This window comes from Hypomesus nipponensis, chromosome 19, assembly GCF_054491055.1.
Source record: "Hypomesus nipponensis isolate SF chromosome 19, ASM5449105v1, whole genome shotgun sequence".
NCBI classification, from domain to species: domain Eukaryota; kingdom Metazoa; phylum Chordata; class Actinopteri; order Osmeriformes; family Osmeridae; genus Hypomesus; species Hypomesus nipponensis.
In genome coordinates this window covers 5,970,001-5,986,707 of record NC_140379.1, presented here as the reverse complement: position 1 = coordinate 5,986,707, position 16,707 = coordinate 5,970,001, and the positions used below count along the sequence as shown (strand labels likewise).

General features: G+C 48.3%; 1 protein-coding gene across 1 annotated transcript in view; it reads left to right on the top strand.

Moving 5' to 3' along the window:
* LOC146246703 (talin-2) overlaps positions 1 to 16,707 on the top strand; it is a 65,756-nt gene that overhangs the window by 42,297 nt on the left and 6,752 nt on the right. The window contains exons 22-51 of the mRNA XM_084681879.1: positions 382 to 510; positions 2,402 to 2,515; positions 2,726 to 2,839; positions 2,967 to 3,101; positions 3,231 to 3,359; positions 3,492 to 3,594; positions 4,103 to 4,311; positions 5,296 to 5,415; positions 5,578 to 5,775; positions 6,456 to 6,595; positions 7,120 to 7,213; positions 7,496 to 7,585; positions 7,823 to 7,945; positions 8,199 to 8,342; positions 8,444 to 8,605; positions 8,715 to 8,855; positions 8,961 to 9,142; positions 9,794 to 9,926; positions 10,305 to 10,406; positions 10,507 to 10,677; positions 10,998 to 11,144; positions 11,983 to 12,084; positions 12,226 to 12,345; positions 12,668 to 12,814; positions 13,620 to 13,786; positions 14,313 to 14,496; positions 14,780 to 14,905; positions 15,826 to 15,942; positions 16,099 to 16,284; positions 16,396 to 16,503. Coding sequence (XP_084538005.1) covers positions 382 to 510; positions 2,402 to 2,515; positions 2,726 to 2,839; positions 2,967 to 3,101; positions 3,231 to 3,359; positions 3,492 to 3,594; positions 4,103 to 4,311; positions 5,296 to 5,415; positions 5,578 to 5,775; positions 6,456 to 6,595; positions 7,120 to 7,213; positions 7,496 to 7,585; positions 7,823 to 7,945; positions 8,199 to 8,342; positions 8,444 to 8,605; positions 8,715 to 8,855; positions 8,961 to 9,142; positions 9,794 to 9,926; positions 10,305 to 10,406; positions 10,507 to 10,677; positions 10,998 to 11,144; positions 11,983 to 12,084; positions 12,226 to 12,345; positions 12,668 to 12,814; positions 13,620 to 13,786; positions 14,313 to 14,496; positions 14,780 to 14,905; positions 15,826 to 15,942; positions 16,099 to 16,284; positions 16,396 to 16,503 — 4,137 coding nt within the window. The remainder of the gene's footprint in view (positions 1 to 381; positions 511 to 2,401; positions 2,516 to 2,725; positions 2,840 to 2,966; positions 3,102 to 3,230; positions 3,360 to 3,491; positions 3,595 to 4,102; positions 4,312 to 5,295; positions 5,416 to 5,577; positions 5,776 to 6,455; positions 6,596 to 7,119; positions 7,214 to 7,495; positions 7,586 to 7,822; positions 7,946 to 8,198; positions 8,343 to 8,443; positions 8,606 to 8,714; positions 8,856 to 8,960; positions 9,143 to 9,793; positions 9,927 to 10,304; positions 10,407 to 10,506; positions 10,678 to 10,997; positions 11,145 to 11,982; positions 12,085 to 12,225; positions 12,346 to 12,667; positions 12,815 to 13,619; positions 13,787 to 14,312; positions 14,497 to 14,779; positions 14,906 to 15,825; positions 15,943 to 16,098; positions 16,285 to 16,395; positions 16,504 to 16,707) is intronic.

The following is a 16,707-nucleotide window of genomic DNA, read 5'->3' as shown; positions in this document are numbered from 1 at the left end:
CCCCCGCAACAACAAGAACAACAACAGAGGCCAGAGCTCTTAGGCATATTGGTTCGGGTGAACACAGTTCCATGCTGTGCTCTCTTAGCCGGCTAAAGAACCCCACACAGAGGGATGAAGTGAGCTCAGTGCGTTAGAGGTTGGTGTGTGTGTGTGTGTGTGTGTGCTGCCTGGTTCCAGCGATGACGAGACAGATGAGCCGAAGCTGTAATTGGACTGGAGTTAGGTCTGGAGATTGTTTTGGATGACTTTCAGTTTGCTGTGTGTTTGCCGGAATTGTGCCATTTGAGTCTAATGATAGACGTGTCTCTCTCTCTCTATCTCTCTCTCTGTCTCTGTCTCTCTCTCTCTGTCTCTCTCTCTCTGTCTCTCCTGGTGCAGGGGGCAGCGGCGTACCCTGAGAACGAGGACCAGCAGCAGAGGCTACGGGAGGCGGCGGAAGGGCTCCGTGTCGCCACCAATGCTGCTGCTCAGAACGCAATCAAGAAGAAACTTATCAACAGGCTTGAGGTAAGGACGGACCCGGTGGACTAGGACGGAGTGGTCAGACTGGGAAGGATTAGAAGGGACCAGGATAGACTAGTGAGACTAGAAGGGACCAGGATAGACTAGTGAGACTAGAAGGGACCAGGATAGACTAGTGAGACTAGAAGGGACCAGCATAGACTAGTGAGACTAGAAGGGACCAGCATAGACTAGTGAGACTAGAAGGGACCAGGATAGACTAGTGAGACTAGAAGGGACCAGGATAGACTAGTGAGACTAGAAGGGACCAGCATAGACTAGTGAGACTAGAAGGGACCAGCATAGACTAGTGAGACTAGAAGGGACCAGCATAGACTAGTGAGACTAGAAGGGACCAGGATAGACTAGTGAGACTAGAAGGGACCAGGATAGACTAGTGAGACTAGAAGGGACCAGCATAGACTAGTGAGACTAGAAGGGACCAGGATAGACTAGTGAGACTAGAAGGGACCAGCATAGACTAGTGAGACTAGAAGGGACCAGCATAGACTAGTGAGACTAGAAGGGACCAGCATAGACTAGTGAGACTAGAAGGGACCAGCATAGACTAGTGAGACTAGAAGGGACCAGCATAGACTAGTGAGACTAGAAGGGACCAGCATAGACTAGTGAGACTAGAAGGGACCAGGATAGACTAGTGAGACTAGAAGGGACCAGGATAGACTAGTGAGACTAGAAGGGACCAGCATAGACTAGTGAGACTAGAAGGGACCAGGATAGACTAGTGAGACTAGAAGGGACCAGCATAGACTAGTGAGACTAGAAGGGACCAGCATAGACTAGTGAGACTAGAAGGGACCAGCATAGACTAGTGAGACTAGAAGGGACCAGGATAGACTAGTGAGACTAGAAGGGACCAGGATAGACTAGTGAGACTAGAAGGGACCAGGATAGTCTAGTGAGACTAGAAGGGACCAGCATAGACTAGTGAGACTAGAAGGGACCAGGATAGACTAGTGAGACTAGAAGGGACCAGGATAGTCTAGTGAGACTAGAAGGGACCAGGATAGACTAGTGAGACTAGAAGGGACCAGAATAGACTAGTGAGACTAGAAGGGACCAGGATAGACTAGTGAGACTAGAAGGGACCAGCATAGACTAGTGAGACTAGAAGGGACCAGCATAGACTAGTGAGACTAGAAGGGACCAGGATAGACTAGTGAGACTAGAAGGGACCAGCATAGACTAGTGAGACTAGAAGGGACCAGCATAGACTAGTGAGACTAGAAGGGACCAGGATAGACTAGTGAGACTAGAAGGGACCAGCATAGACTAGTGAGACTAGAAGGGACCAGCATAGACTAGTGAGACTAGAAGGGACCAGCATAGACTAGTGAGACTAGAAGGGACTAAGAAGGGCCAGGCTGGGGATGGCCAAGGAGACAAGGGTGCAGAGGCACTAGATTAGGGAGGAACGGACAAGAGGAGACACAAATGTTTATTCTCTGACAAAATAAATACATTTATCTCCATACACACACTCGTAATCCACTTTCCCCATGTTATGTATTTGGACCTGCTTTTGTGAACGCTTAATGTATTGAGAAAAATAACTGTCTTGTTAATGTTGTATTTCCTCCAGTTTAGTATAGCTGGTTTACATTCTAAGTTTGAATGTTTTCTCTCCCCTCCATGTTTACATTCCTGCAAAACTTTGCTTGTTTTCCATCATATGGAATAAAGAAACATAGAAGTTTCCATGAAAGCTCATGACAAGCATGTCGCCAACACGATCCTGGATGCCCATGCCGACATTAAATCAAACGCGTGACCTTTTTCATAAAAGGAGGCTGTGTGTGTGTGTGTGTTTTTAATTGGGTGACTATGGGATTCAATACATGCCTTGTGATGTCTGCGTGTGTTTACATTCCGCCAGAATGCCGCCAAGCAAGCTGCAGCTGCGGCCACCCAGACCATCGCTGCCTCTCAGAACGCCGCGGCCTCCAACAAGAACACAGCCGCCCACCAGCAACTGGTGCAGAGCTGCAAGGTGCTGAAACATAAAGCCTCTCGAGGTCGCTGGGGAGACGTGGGCGGGGGGAGGGGGAGGGGGAGGGGGGGATTCAGGGCCAGAGCTGTAGCATATCCCCTGCATTCCAACCATAATTGTGTAATGCATGCATCTACAGTGGATGGCTGACTGTAGCAGCTACAGTATGTGGTAAAGAATGTACGGCTGACTGTGTGTGTGTGTGTGTAGGCAGTGGCGGACCACATTCCCCAGCTCGTTCAGGGAGTTAGGGGCAGCCAGGCCCAGCCTGAGGACTTGACAGCCCAGCTAGCCCTCATAATCGCCAGCCAGAACTTCCTCCAGGTACACACCTAGTTTATTGCAAAGCTAATAACGTGTTGGAGTAAAAAAACAAATGCAAATGTCACGTCATGCACATTGCCGGTTTAAAATGTGGAGGCCATGTTGACATTTTGTTTTTCTCGGGAAGCCTGGAAGTAAGATGGTGACGTCTGCGAAGTCCGCTGTTCCCACGGTGACTGACCAGGCTGCTGCTATGCAACTGGGTCAGTGTGCCAAGAACCTGGCCACCAGCCTGGCGGAGCTCCGGACCTCGGCACAGAAGGTGACCACAGACACGCCTTCCTTAGTCCTGCCTGTAATCTGGCACCTGCATTGCAATGCTATTATCTACCTCAGCCTTGGTGCCTGTTTGGGTTGATAAAGGTCTGTTTGTCCCCCTGTGCTTCTGCAGGCTCACGAAGCCTGTGGCCCCATGGAAATCGACTCGGCACTCACCTCGGTCCAAACGCTAAGAAGCGAACTCCAAGATGCTATGATGGCCGCCGTCGACGGGCAGCTGAAACCTCTTCCTGGAGAATCGGTCAGGCTTCCCCGAATGACTCATGACAACAACATGTCATCAAATCGGTGTTGTTTATTGTCTCTCAGAGACTTCAAGTCTGATTTTGTTTGTGTGTTTATTATTTTGTTGTTTTCTTCCCTCCTGGCCCAGTTGGAGAAGTGTGCTCAGGACCTGGGCAGCACCTCCAAGTCTGTGGGCTCGTCCATGGCCCAGCTCCTCACCTGTGCAGCCCAGGGCAACGAACACTACACTGGTAGGTGTTCATTCCTGTCTGCTCTGCTGGGGAGAACCCACAGCCAACAGGACCAGGAGTTTTAGATGCATTTGTTTGACTTATTCGTTTTGGTTTTGTAACAGTGACAAGTCTAACTCATACTACTGGAAAAAGCTCCCTCTTTCAAGGATGTCATTGATAGACAGTGCATTCCTGCAGTCATTTTGTCACATGGTTGTCTAATGTGAACTGATGCAATTATCTTATTTCTCCTGGTGTTGTAAGTGAAATGTCACATTCCCCTCAACTCTGATTACATTGCAGTGCCTAGGAAGCATTCAGCCATTCAGACCCTAGAAGCAAAGCAGCTGTATACACTCTGGATACTAGGAAACATTGTGTTAACTATTAAAGTGCATTAGGAATTCATTCACCCAGATGTCAACTAGAAATAGCTTAGTAAACGAATGCTTATTTCTCCATGTTGTTCAATGTTTTATGATATATATATTATATACTATAATACTCCATATGTTTCCGTGTGTAGGGGTAGCAGCCAGGGAAACGGCCCAGGCTTTGAAGACCCTGGGCCAGGCAGCACGAGGCGTGGCTGCCTCCACCACCGATCCACAGGCGGCCGCTGCCATGTTGGATTCAGCCCGTGACGTCATGGAGGGCTCAGCCATGCTGATCCACGAGGCCAAGCAGGCTCTGGTCTCCCCCGGTGATGCGGAGAGCCAACAGAGGCTTGCTCAGGTGAGAGAGGATGGCCACAAGCCGCAGGTTCAGATGGTGTGCAGTAAGGCTTGTTCAGTTCTGCTGTGTTCGTTTTTCATTATCTGAATGTAGAAGGCCCCAACTACATTCCAGCTGTTTCACCTGAGCAGAGTCTGCTGACTAATGATTTCAAGTCGCCTCCTCTCTCAACAAAGAAGCCCCAGTCTTTCATGTGTAGCTTTGAAGCTCAGGGAAGAGGAAGCTGGATTATTTAGTTGTCATCTGCCTGACTGTTCACATACCTTGTGATGACAAGAACACTATTTACCTTTTCCACCTTACACTGTTAGTAAAGTCTGAGGTGGGGGCGTCTTTGGAAATGATCTACTCAAGCGAGAGTCGCACCTCAACTCCTCTCAGAGGGAGCAAGATGTTCGTACTGATTCAAATCTAGAGAAGCAGATTTTCCACCCAAGCACACATCAAAAATTCATGTCTCACCCCTCCAGCACACACGCACAAACAATATGAATAAGTAAAGCATTTCCACATAGAATTTGAAACAAATTAATTTGGTACCGGACAAGATCTTGTTGTCGTCCTGTATTCGCTCCCTTTGCAAATGAGCGCCGTTTTTAGACAAAATGTCTGTGTTCAGAACAGACAGTTCATGGTGCTCTTTTGTCCGTGGTTGCTTGAGACCTTGCCAGCGAGCTCCAGTCGCATCCTTTTCATGGTTTCAGGTGCTCTCCTGTTTCAGCTTTCTCCGCGCGCTACTGCGACGGCGTGATTCAGTGTTGCCGTCAACGGCCCGAAGGGACACGAACATATTGGGGGACATCTGTTGGAAACCGAAGAGCAAATTAGCAACATCAATTACCCCACTCTGCTTCTTGGTTCATTAGCATTTTAGATTTGTTTAAATGTTGCTTGACATGGCCACAGCGGAGGGTGCTGGAGTTCACCTGCTCACATTCACACACTCGCTCACACACACACAAACACACTTGTTCTGTGATTCAGGTGGCCAAGGCTGTGTCCCATTCCCTGAACAACTGTGTCAACTGCCTCCCTGGCCAGAAGGATGTGGACATGGCCCTCAGGAGCATTGGAGAGGCCAGCAAGAAGCTCCTGGTGGACACAGTGAGTCTCGCTCGGCTGATTTTAAACTGTGAGGAAGACTGCCTGGTTTAGGAGCCGTTCGTGTCGGAGTTTGAGACATTTTCAAGCATATAGGTTGAATTTTTTGACTGTTACAAATATAACGTCATCAAAAGTGCCTGTCTCTTCTCTTCTCCCACGTAGCTTCCCCTGTCCACCAAGTCTTTCCAGGAGGCCCAGAGTGAGCTGAACCAGACGGCCGCGGGCCTGAACCAGTCTGCAGGGGACGTGGTCCATGCCTCCCGGGGTTCCAGCAGTCAGCTGGCCGTTGCATCCGGAAAGTTCAGCGAAGACTTTGATGAGTTCCTGGATGCCGGCATTGAGATGGCTGGACATACTCAGGTATTGTGGCTTGTAAAGATCTGGAATGGTATCTCTATGTCTTCTATAATAGTCATATGCCAATGATTCAAAAAAGTTATTCTTCTCTTTTAACCTAATTGGCCATAATAGATGCTGTATAATTTGGAATATGGCATTCATGGTTGAGACAGAATATCTAGGCTTATTGATTGATTAGCGTTGCACAGTTGATGTTTTATTGTGTTCAATGATGGTCTCAGGGCAGTATATTGACTCCAAAATATGATTGTGTTTGAGACACAAAAGTCTGGCCTGGTTGGTCTGAATTGATCATCTGTAGAGGGGAAATGCGTGTAGCGTGATATTGATGATCTAATCAGGCCCAGGTGACCACAGCGGCACAGCCAAGATGAGAGAGGAACAATCGACAGTCTTAGAATGAATGGGAAGGGCACAAAGGCCTCATTCTCTTTTTTATTTTATTTTAAAACGAGAACAAGGTTATACAAGTTGTTCTCTGCGTATCCTAAGCTAGCCTTAGTACCATTTTAGATATTGTTCTGACCTGCTTGCCTTTTATGTACTGTACTGCTTATGAAGTCATTTCTTTTAAGTTTTAAGTTCAACTCTTCAAACAATTTGTAACCGTTTTCCATGTTTTGTTGTTGTACATGATTCAGTTCAGGAGTTTATCTATGAATATTCCCTCTGTATTGCAGAGGAAAGACGATCAGATCCAGGTCATCGGCAACCTGAAGAACATCTCCATGGCTTCCAGCAAGCTGCTCCTGGCTGCCAAGTCCCTCTCTGTGGACCCTGGAGCAGCCAACGCCAAGAACCTTCTGGCTGCAGCCGCCAGGTACCACACCCCACCCCGGGCTCACCCGACACAGGGGGCCTCTCCTGGGCCTGCACCCCATGAGTACGGGTGGAGAATATCTCATGGAAAGTGTTTCCATGTTACGAAAGTATCGCAATTGATATGCGCACTACACAAGCCCTGTGTGTTCCACCAGCTATAGGAGCGATATGCTGTCTCCATACTGTGGCAACGCCAGGGCGGAGCCTTGTGATAATTCTCACACCTCCAGTCTAGCCGTGTTAACCAGTACAACATCTCACCCCGGGTGAGAAGCTGCTCTCCCCAGGCCGCTGGATTCTGTTCATTTCCTGTTGGGTAATTGGACCGTTAAGTGGCGTGTGACTGTGGAATGTCTGGGCTCACTGAAGCCTGCTGGAGAGGAGAGGAGGACCAAGAGTACCTTATTAGATTTGGAACCAATGGAGCCTGGCTTCTTGTGTTTGTGAAGTGGAGCTGAACGTCGGGTCTAAGTGCTCCCTGACACACACAAACACACACCTCTTCTGCCTGTTGTGTTTCAGAGCGGTGACGGACAGCATTAACCAGCTCATCACCCTGTGTACCCAGCAAGCCCCTGGTCAGAAGGAGTGTGACAATGCCCTGAGAGAGCTGGAGGTAGCACAGCCGTCTTCTCTTCAGCTGTAGCTTCAGCCACAGCACCCTCATAAGTTAATAATAGAACTGTAGCCGTTGTAAACGTAGTAAGAGTAAACACTTTCGCTACTTTTTTTGACAGAAGTTGTAGCAATAAAAAAAGATTTGCAAAGCGTACAAGACTAACAAGTGATATTCTGTGATGGTGCTGTAGATCCTTTGGCCATGCCTTCAAAGGCCGTCCGAGGCTGAAGGTGAGCCAAGTGATTTACTGTGTACGGTTTTGTCCCTGTCTTTTCTCAGGCAGTGAAAGGAATGCTGAACAACCCCAACGAGCCGGTCAGCGACCTCTCCTACTTCGACTGCATCGAGAGCGTGATGGAGAACTCCAAGGTACTGTAGCGCCCTCACCCCCCCCCCCCCTCCACCTCCACCCCCTCCTCCACCCTGAGCGCTATTCACTGCCTTGACGATCAAAACATGCCATGCTCCGTGGGGGAGAGGGAGCAAGAGAAGGAGCCGGGGAAAGAATGTCAAAGCTTACGCTTCTAATCCATCTTTCTTTCTTTTCATGCTCTTTTCTTGTGTGTGTGTGTGTGTGTGTGTGTGTGTGTGTGTGCGCTTATAAAGGTCTTGGGAGAGTCCATGGCAGGCATTTCTCAGAATTGTAAAACCGGAGACGTGTCGGCGTTTGGCGAGTGCGTGGGCGTGGCCTCAAAGGCGCTGTGCGGTCTCACAGAGGCTGCAGGGCAGGTAAGGCTGGGAGCTAAAGCAAGCCAGGGCTGTGACCGTGTTTGGCTCTGAGGCGTCATCTATCATGCACTGCAGTCGTAACATTGCTTGATCTGCAGTGCTCAGGTATTGATAAATCCCTGAGAGGCACTCTCGTAAGATGCCTCCACAAGTCTCATAAAAAAATAAAAATAAAAGATTGAATTGCCGATATCTGAAACATTCTTCTTCCTCAAAATGTGTGTGAGTATGAGTCGTGCACATCTCTCTACAGGCTTCTTACTTGGTGGGCGTGTCCGACCCAAACAGCCAGGCGGGGCATCAGGGGCTCGTCGACCCCATCCAGTTTGCGCGGGCCAATCAGGCGATTCAGATGGCCTGTCATAACCTGGTGGACCCTGACAGTAGCCCCTCCCAGGTCAGACGACTTACTGAAGATATTTTCATCAATTATTACCTCACGAAAACATCCCAAGTACCCCAGCTTTTGACATTAGTAACCAGATGCTTCTCTCCCAGGTTCTCTCTGCAGCCACCATAGTGGCAAAGCACACCTCAGCTCTGTGTAACGCCTGCCGCCTGGCGTCCTCCAAGACAGCCAACCCCGTTGCCAAAAGACACTTTGTCCAGTCGGCCAAAGAGGTGGCCAACAGCACGGCCAACCTGGTCAAAACGATCAAGGTGAGAAACCACCGCAGCTTTATCACATATTGTTGTTTTGTTGCAATGAGGGATTCCATGCGAGCCACTGACTGTTGTGTGTCTGTGGGCCTTCTCTCTTCGTTTCCAGGCCCTGGATGGAGACTTCTCTGAGGAGAATCGCAACAAGTGCCACGTGGCCACAGCTCCTCTCATCGAGGCTGTGGGGAACCTGACGGCGTTCGCATCCAACCCGGAGTTTGCCAGCGTCCCTGCTCAAATCAGCAGCGAGGTATGGGCACAAACCAGGAAATAATTTGTATTTACCGTTTAAACATTTTGTGTTTTCCTGTGCGTTCTTAATGTTATTACATGTTGTGTATGTTTATAAATGTAGGGCTCTGCTGCTCAGGAGCCAATCATCCAATCGGCACGCTCCATGTTGGACAGCTCCACCCACCTGCTGAAGACTGCGCGCTCATTGGTTATTAACCCCAAAGACCCTCCCACCTGGTCTATCCTGGCTGGCCACTCTCGCACTGTGTCGGACTCCATTAAGAGTCTCATCACAGCCATCAGGTTAGATAAATGGAACGTGTGCTCAGAGCATTGGAATTGCATAGAAACAACCCAGAACAACTGCACATTAGTATTCAAACAAGTTGGCCAGTTCTGTCTTCATGTATTTGTGCGACTGCACAGAGAACAAAAACGTTTGTTACTCAGGCTTTTCAGTAGGGCTCTGCTGTGCCAGAAAGGACGCTACTTATCACCACCCAGTCTCTCCCTTCTTAGCCGCAAGCAGGGTTTACTGCAGCCTCAATCTGAACAAGAGTGCTCTTCTTAGAACTTGCTGAGCAGTGAGTCGTCACACAAGAAAATGGATGTCAACCTAACTTACTGCTTCCCCATGGCTTGTCTCCTTGAACACTGAGAGGCTTCAAACATGATTAAGCCAAGCATAACATGATCTATCGACAAAGTTCAGGGACACCAAGTTCAATCTAAACCGATCCAGAGTTGAGTGAAGTTATTGAGTTGAGAGGAGGACAATGTTATGGTATCGAAGCATGCCCCCAGACTTCCTGTTCAGTGTCCTTACTGTCATAATACATAGAAACATCCGCTAAATATCTTATTTTTTTGACTTATCTTTCTATCCCTCCGCCCTCCGTCTCTCTCTCTCTTTCCAACCCCAATCTTTCTCCCTCTCTCTCCACCCTCTCTCAGAGACAAGGCCCCAGGCCAGAGGGAGTGTGACCACTCCATTGATAACATCAACAAATGTATCCGGGACATTGAGCAGGCCTCCCTGGCTGCCGTCAGCCAGAACCTGCCCTGCAGAGAAGACATCTCACTGGAGGTAACCAGGGTGACCCTCTCATCCGTTCTCTCTGTTTTTGTTCCCTCTGTTCCCGTCTCGATTTCTCTTTTTCTCCCATTTCTTCCTTTCTCCCTTTCTGTCTCGTCCTCCCCCCCCCCCTCTGAGTTAATTTTGCACTCCGATCTATAACCAGCTCTGCTGCTAATTAGCGCCAGCAGCCATTTTATGTCACACAATGCCTTATCAAGGGGGGGGGGAATTGCCATGCAAGTCTTCATGCAAGTGAAATATTAAACTAGGGGGATACACTTTTACTGTCCATAGATGATGGTTGTGTTTGCTACATCATAATGAAAAAATAGGGCAAACTGTATTGGGATTCATGACATTTGTTGACACTTGTTCCACACTCATCAGGCTTTGCAAGAGCAGCTGACGTCCACCGTGCAGGAGATTGGTTACCTGATCGACCCCATCTTCACGGCCGCCAGAGGGGAGGCCGCCCAGCTGGGTCACAAGGTACCAATCAAATCACCGCCATTTAACTCTTCGCAACCTATATCCACGCCAAGTCAATGGCAGCGTCCACGACATTAACCTTGGAACCCCCCCTTCCCAGGTGACCCAGCTGGCCGGCTACTTCGAGCCGCTCATCGTGGCGTCAGTGGGCGTGGCCTCCAAGCTACAGAGTCACCAGCAGCAAATGACGTTCCTGGACCAGACCAAGACCCTGGCCGAGTCCGCCCTGCAAATGCTCTACGCAGCTAAGGAGGGAGGGGGAAACCCCAAGGTAGCCTGACTTCCCCCCCCCCCTCCCAACACACACACACACACCCCACCCCCTCAACAGCATCATGGCTTTAAGCTGCATGCTGAAGAGTCACTGACATGACAATGTTTTAGCTGTTTTTGTGATGTTTGACAATGTTTGCACTGTCATTGTGTCAATGTCACTTCTAAATCCTGCTCTGTTGCCTTTCTTGGCCATGTCTCCATTTGAAAAAGATACTCAATGTATTTTCTTTTTTTCTTCCTGGTTTTAAAGGTCAAATAAATCAAAGACCTCCAGGGATTCAAACTCCAGGCTGGTTAACAGTTTTCTGTCTGCAGGCATCCCACACTCACGATGCCATAGCCGAGGCCGCCCAGCTGATGAAGGAGGCGGTGGACGACATCATGGTGACCTTGAACGACGCAGCCAGCGAGGTCGGCATGGTGGGGGGCATGGTGGACTCCATCGCTGAAGCCATGGGCAAGGTGAGTTGTGGTGGTGTATGTGTCTCAGTGTGTGTGTGTGTGTGTGGGGGGGGGGGGGGGGGAGGGGGGGGGCTTCGCAACCCTGATCTTCTCCTAGCAACCGACTTGGTGACACCAAGACTCTGTCATCCAATTAACAGTCATGTTGGGAACTGACACGTATGAAGTGTGAAGGCAAGAGGAAGCCTGGGATCTTGAGCAGTGCCAGAAAGACCTCGCTTGGATCTTGGATCTTGTTTGCCGTCATTCGGAGGTTTTCTGAGACATTTGGAGGTTTTGTGACCCATCTGATCTGAATCGTACCGTTGGCGTTTAAACATTTCAGTAATCGAACAGTATTATTATATTATTGTACCTATGGTGTATCGCTTTGTTTGCAAGATGTGTTTGTGCATACGCGCGATTGTCCTGATTAAATTGAGGTAATCCTTAGATATCCGTAGTGATAACAGCTCTCCTTGAGTGTGCCTGTAAGAAGAGAGAATTAAATCATAGCTTAAGTCAGAGGATACCAATCAGTAATATTGTCAATACTACATTGACAGCGTTTTACAGTGCGTTAGTTAATTAAATGCTTGTATTGCACAGGTTATAAAATCACATGATGTTTGCGTATGTTGGAAATGGTAAAATAGCTGTGACCAGATGTTGGAAGCAGGTTTTCAGCCTGATACTCTGACGGTAATCTCATAATTAAAGGCATGAAGTGTGTATTATCACTAATGAAGGTGAATTAATTTAGTCTGTGTGCAGGACTGTTAATGAATTACAGGGTAATGATTCAGTCAGTAATGCAGGCTGACTTGGGTGTGTCTGTGTGTGTGTGTGTGTGTGTCAGCTGGATGAGGGCACTCCTCCTCACACGGAGGGCTCCTTCGTGGATTACCAGACTACAATGGTGAAGTACTCCAAGGCCATCGCAGTCAATGCTCAGGAAATGGTGAGAATTTACTCAGACAGTAAAGAGTTTTAAATCATTTAATTGATAAAACCATTCAGAAATGTCAGCCCTTATTAACAACGTGTGTGTGTGTGTGTGTGTGTGTGTGTGTGTATGTGTGTGTGTGTGTGTGTGTTTTAGATGACCAAGTCTGTGACGTGTCCAGAGGAGCTGGGAGGCCTGGCGTCTCAGGTCACCGTCGACTACGGTCAGCTGGCCCAGCAGGGTCGTCTGGCCGCTTACACCGCAGAGCCAGAAGAGGTGAACAAACCAGTACTGGATACTAACTGTAACACAACCTTATAAGAGATCAAGAGCAGGGACAAAATGGCCGCCATGACTTGGCAGCAACGTTGTTAAACTGTTTATCCTTCCTGATGATGCATTTGAATTGTAAATGTGAGTAAAATTGTAAATCCTGAGCATTCCTTGAGTCTGACCTCTGAAATATGATAGACCAATGTACTTCTGATCATCGATCGTCTGCTGTACTTATTATATGCACTTTGTAGGGCACTTTGGATCAAAGCGTCTGCTAAATGATTCAAATGTCAATGTAACCCAGTCCTGCGCTCCTCTCCAGATTGGCTTCCAGATCAAGACCCGCGTGCAGGAACTCGGCCACGGATGCATCCACCTGGTCCAGAAGGCGGGGGCCCTGCAGGTCACCCCCTCCGACAGCTTCACCAAGAGGGAGCTCATTGAGTGTGCCCGCACTGTCACAGAGAAGGTACCGGAACAACTGTCCACTGGTTCAGCACGCTCTAGCAGTTGATGTGGAAGACCCTGAGCTTTTTCCTTTGTGACCCAGAGGAGTCGTACAACACTCAAGGTCCTAAATAAAGGTTTTCTGTGTGTGTTGCAACTTTTGAGGGGGCATCCATTTTTACAACTGTTTGAATTGGAGGCTGGGGCAATAGGAATCTTCAGTTCCCCTCAATAATGCATGATAAGTATTCCACAGGCATTAAATCAATGCGGCGATCTATCAGTTTGTAGTTTAAAATAAAAGTGCTGAACCAAAATGATTTCTCTTGAGAAAAAGCTTAGGCATCAGTATTTTTTGCGTTGATGCGCTTATCGAAAAAAATGCTTCTTTACAGAGAATGTCAGAAGTGAAGACTTGGTGGGGAATGTTTTTTAATGTGAAGGTTTTTCATTCGGCATGACATGTCTATTGATATTGATCGTTCTCTCAGTCCTTTCCAGTGAATTCAGTGGTTTTCACACATCCCTTTGTATACATGTCCTCGACTGTTTGTGCCTCTCGACTAATGGAAACAATCCTTGCAGCTTGAAAAAAGGATTATTTCCCCTCGTCTATCAGAGTGAAACAGGAACATGTGTTCACTCAAAAGTGTGGGCAGAGCTTAAACACCCATTCAGCCGTCACACTGACCTCTCCCAAGTTCTCAACAACTGTTGTTTGCTTCTGACACGATTCAACATTGTCATGAAAAATAATGAGGTTGAAAGCCCACCAAAATGGGTTGCCGCCGCAGTCCATGGTTGGTGAATGTCGACTGTTTCTACAGGTGTCCATGGTGCTGTCTGCTCTGCAGGCCGGTAATAAGGGCACTCAGGCCTGCATCACGGCCGCCAGCGCCGTGTCTGGCATCATTGCCGACCTTGACACCACTATCATGTTCGCCTCAGCGGGCACCCTCAACGCCGAGAACGACGAATCGTTTGCGGACCACAGGTGGGATTGTCGATGATGGGCTGTTTAGATGTGTGGAACTGTCTGCATCTCTCTTTCTGTCTGTGGGTCTCTGTCTGTGGCTCTCGGTCTGTGGGTTTCTGGGTCTAGTGTTTCTGGGATTAGTGTTTCTGGGTCTAGTGTGTGAGTGCAGAGACTGGAATCAGGCTCTAGGCCGTCCCCGCCCCCTTCCCTCAGAGTGACAGGAAGACATATTACCTGGTGATCACAGTGGAGGAAATGGCTTGAGTTAGAATCTACAAATCACCCTCACTGAAATGAGAGGAAGTCTCCTAGAACTGGAGGCCATATAACTTACCTGCAGTCTGCCTTTGATGATAGTTAGAGAATGAAGAGGGAATCCATTTGAAGAATATCAGTTAAACAGAATAGAGGTATAACTTTTAATGTTATTTCCCCTCATAGCATTTTTAAAAGGCCTTTTGCTGTGTTAGCTAACATTTTACAATGTAACTGTTACCATCTGTTTTCCCCTGTTTCTCTCTCTCTATCTTTCTCTCTCTCTCAGGGAGAACATATTGAAGACAGCCAAGGCTCTGGTTGAGGACACCAAGATGTTGGTGTCTGGTGCAGCCTCTGGTCAGGACAAGCTGGCCCAGGCCGCCCAATCGTCTGCCAAGACAATCACCCAGCTAACTGACGTGGTGAAGCTGGGAGCGGCCAGCATCGGCTCCGATAACCCAGAGACACAGGTTGACTCATCACTCTTGATTTATGTACCTTTTTATAGTTTATTTAGCATGTTAAACATGATTTGGCATTTGTAACAAATAGAGCTTTTACGATCAGATTGACAGACTACATGAAATTGCAAATCGTAATTGCAAATCGTAATTGTAATTACTAACAAATGATGTTATTTCTTTATTCTTGTCTTACAACCGTACAGCACAAATATTTACACGGCCGAGTATGCTCATTTGGTTTGTATTTGGGTCTGCTGCTGTTTCTCATGTGTTCCCCGTCTCTCTGTAGGTGGTCTTGATAAATGCGGTCAAAGACGTTGCTAAGGCCCTCGCCGAGCTGATCGGCGCCACCAAATGTGCGGCAGGGAAGGCGGCCGACGACCCGTCCATGTACCAGCTGAAGAGCGCCGCCAAGGTAACACAACTTCTCCTCGGCATGTCGTTTGAAGCCAGTCTAGTATCGGGGCACTGCAGCTGTAGCTGGAAAGGATATTTGTATTGGGAAAACCGTTGTTACCCATTGTTTGACCTGCTGCACTTTTGTTTAAACTAGTGCCGTTAAATACTGTAATCCACACCTAGTCCTCCTCCAGAAACATGGCGGAAGGACATGGTCTCCCTCCCAACTCTGATATGAACGTTAACGGTGTTCTGGTGAGCTCTCCTGGGTGAAAGGCATGCCGTGTGCATAGCAGCCTCCTCCCTCCAGGGACAAGCCGTTAATCAGTCGCCTCCGCCCCAACCCCACACCCACACCATGCCATCAGCATGCCGTAATCTCATAGCTCATCAATGACCCCCGTCAAGTCAATTGGCAGCGACTTCCGAACTTGCTGCTCCCCCCCCCCCCGCCCCCCCCCACCCTCTAGCAGCAGCATGTGGTGGAGGTGGAGTTTTAACAAGACTCAAAGTAACCCTGGGACAGGATGATAACAGACTGGGTTTCTGTGCCCCAGAGACGAGCAGGTACTGTGGGGTTCCTCCTAGCTCCGACCACTGAGTGCTGTGGGGTTTGTTACGTGGCAGGTGTGCTCCCCCTACCTTTCAATTCCCTGAGGCTCGACCCCAATTACATGACACTCGATTCTAGATAGACATTGTTTTCAAAATAAATCAATTTCTATCGTTCTTTAGGTCCCCTCTAATTACTCACTGAAATTAACACAAAATGACACAAAACAAGCAGTCTGTTCATGGTAGTCTCAGCTCAAGTCTCTGTGTAATAAAATTCACCTAAGCTCTTTCTCTAGCTAAGATGAAGGCTTAGTGCCCCCGGTGGCTGTGGGTGGAACAACATCCCACAATAAACTCACCGTCTCCTCCACTGTGGCCCAGGTGATGGTGACCAATGTGACCTCCCTGCTGAAGACTGTCAAGGCCGTGGAGGATGAGGCGACTAGAGGGACCAGGGCTCTGGAGGCCACCATCGAATGCATCAAGCAGGAGCTTACGGTAGTCAAACGTTATACACTTTGTGTGTGTGAGGCAATGTGGAAGGGAAATGAACATTTATCAGCCTAACAAATGGGCAAAAATTGTATGGTATAATCTTACAAATGTGCATATCTACACACACATTTTAACCCAGTGTTTTTTTTCCCCGAGCAGGTGTTCCAGTCCAGGGATATCCCAGACAAGTCAACCACTCCCGAAGAGTTCATCCGCATGACAAAGGGCATCACCATGGCGACAGCCAAAGCGGTGTCGGCAGGAAACTCTACGAGGCAGGAGGACGTGATCCACACCGCCAACCTGAGTCGCAAGGCCATCTTTGACATGCTCACCACTTGCAAGGTCCTCATCCACCTGTATTAGCCTGAACGTCACCACTACCACTATGCTGTTCCTTGTTGTCACTTCTGTGACCTCTGGCCTCTGACGCAGTCGTATCTCTCATTCCCTCAGCAAGCGGCATACCACCAGGAAGTGAACGAGGAGGTGAGGAGCCGGGCACTGATGTTCGGGGCTGAGTGCACTACAGGCTACATTGACCTACTAGACCATGTTCTGCTGGTGAGTTACAAGTGAATATTTCAAGTTTATTGCATTTCGTAACAGGTAGAGGTACATTGGATCGATTTTGGTACTGATTCTTTTCTTTTCTGAACAATATGTCGCTGATGTGGTATAATTGTATTTGTTTGTATTATCCTTGTTGCATTAACAGAAGACACAAGGCCGTTGTCAATGCAGCGAGGATAAAACAATCAATGAAAC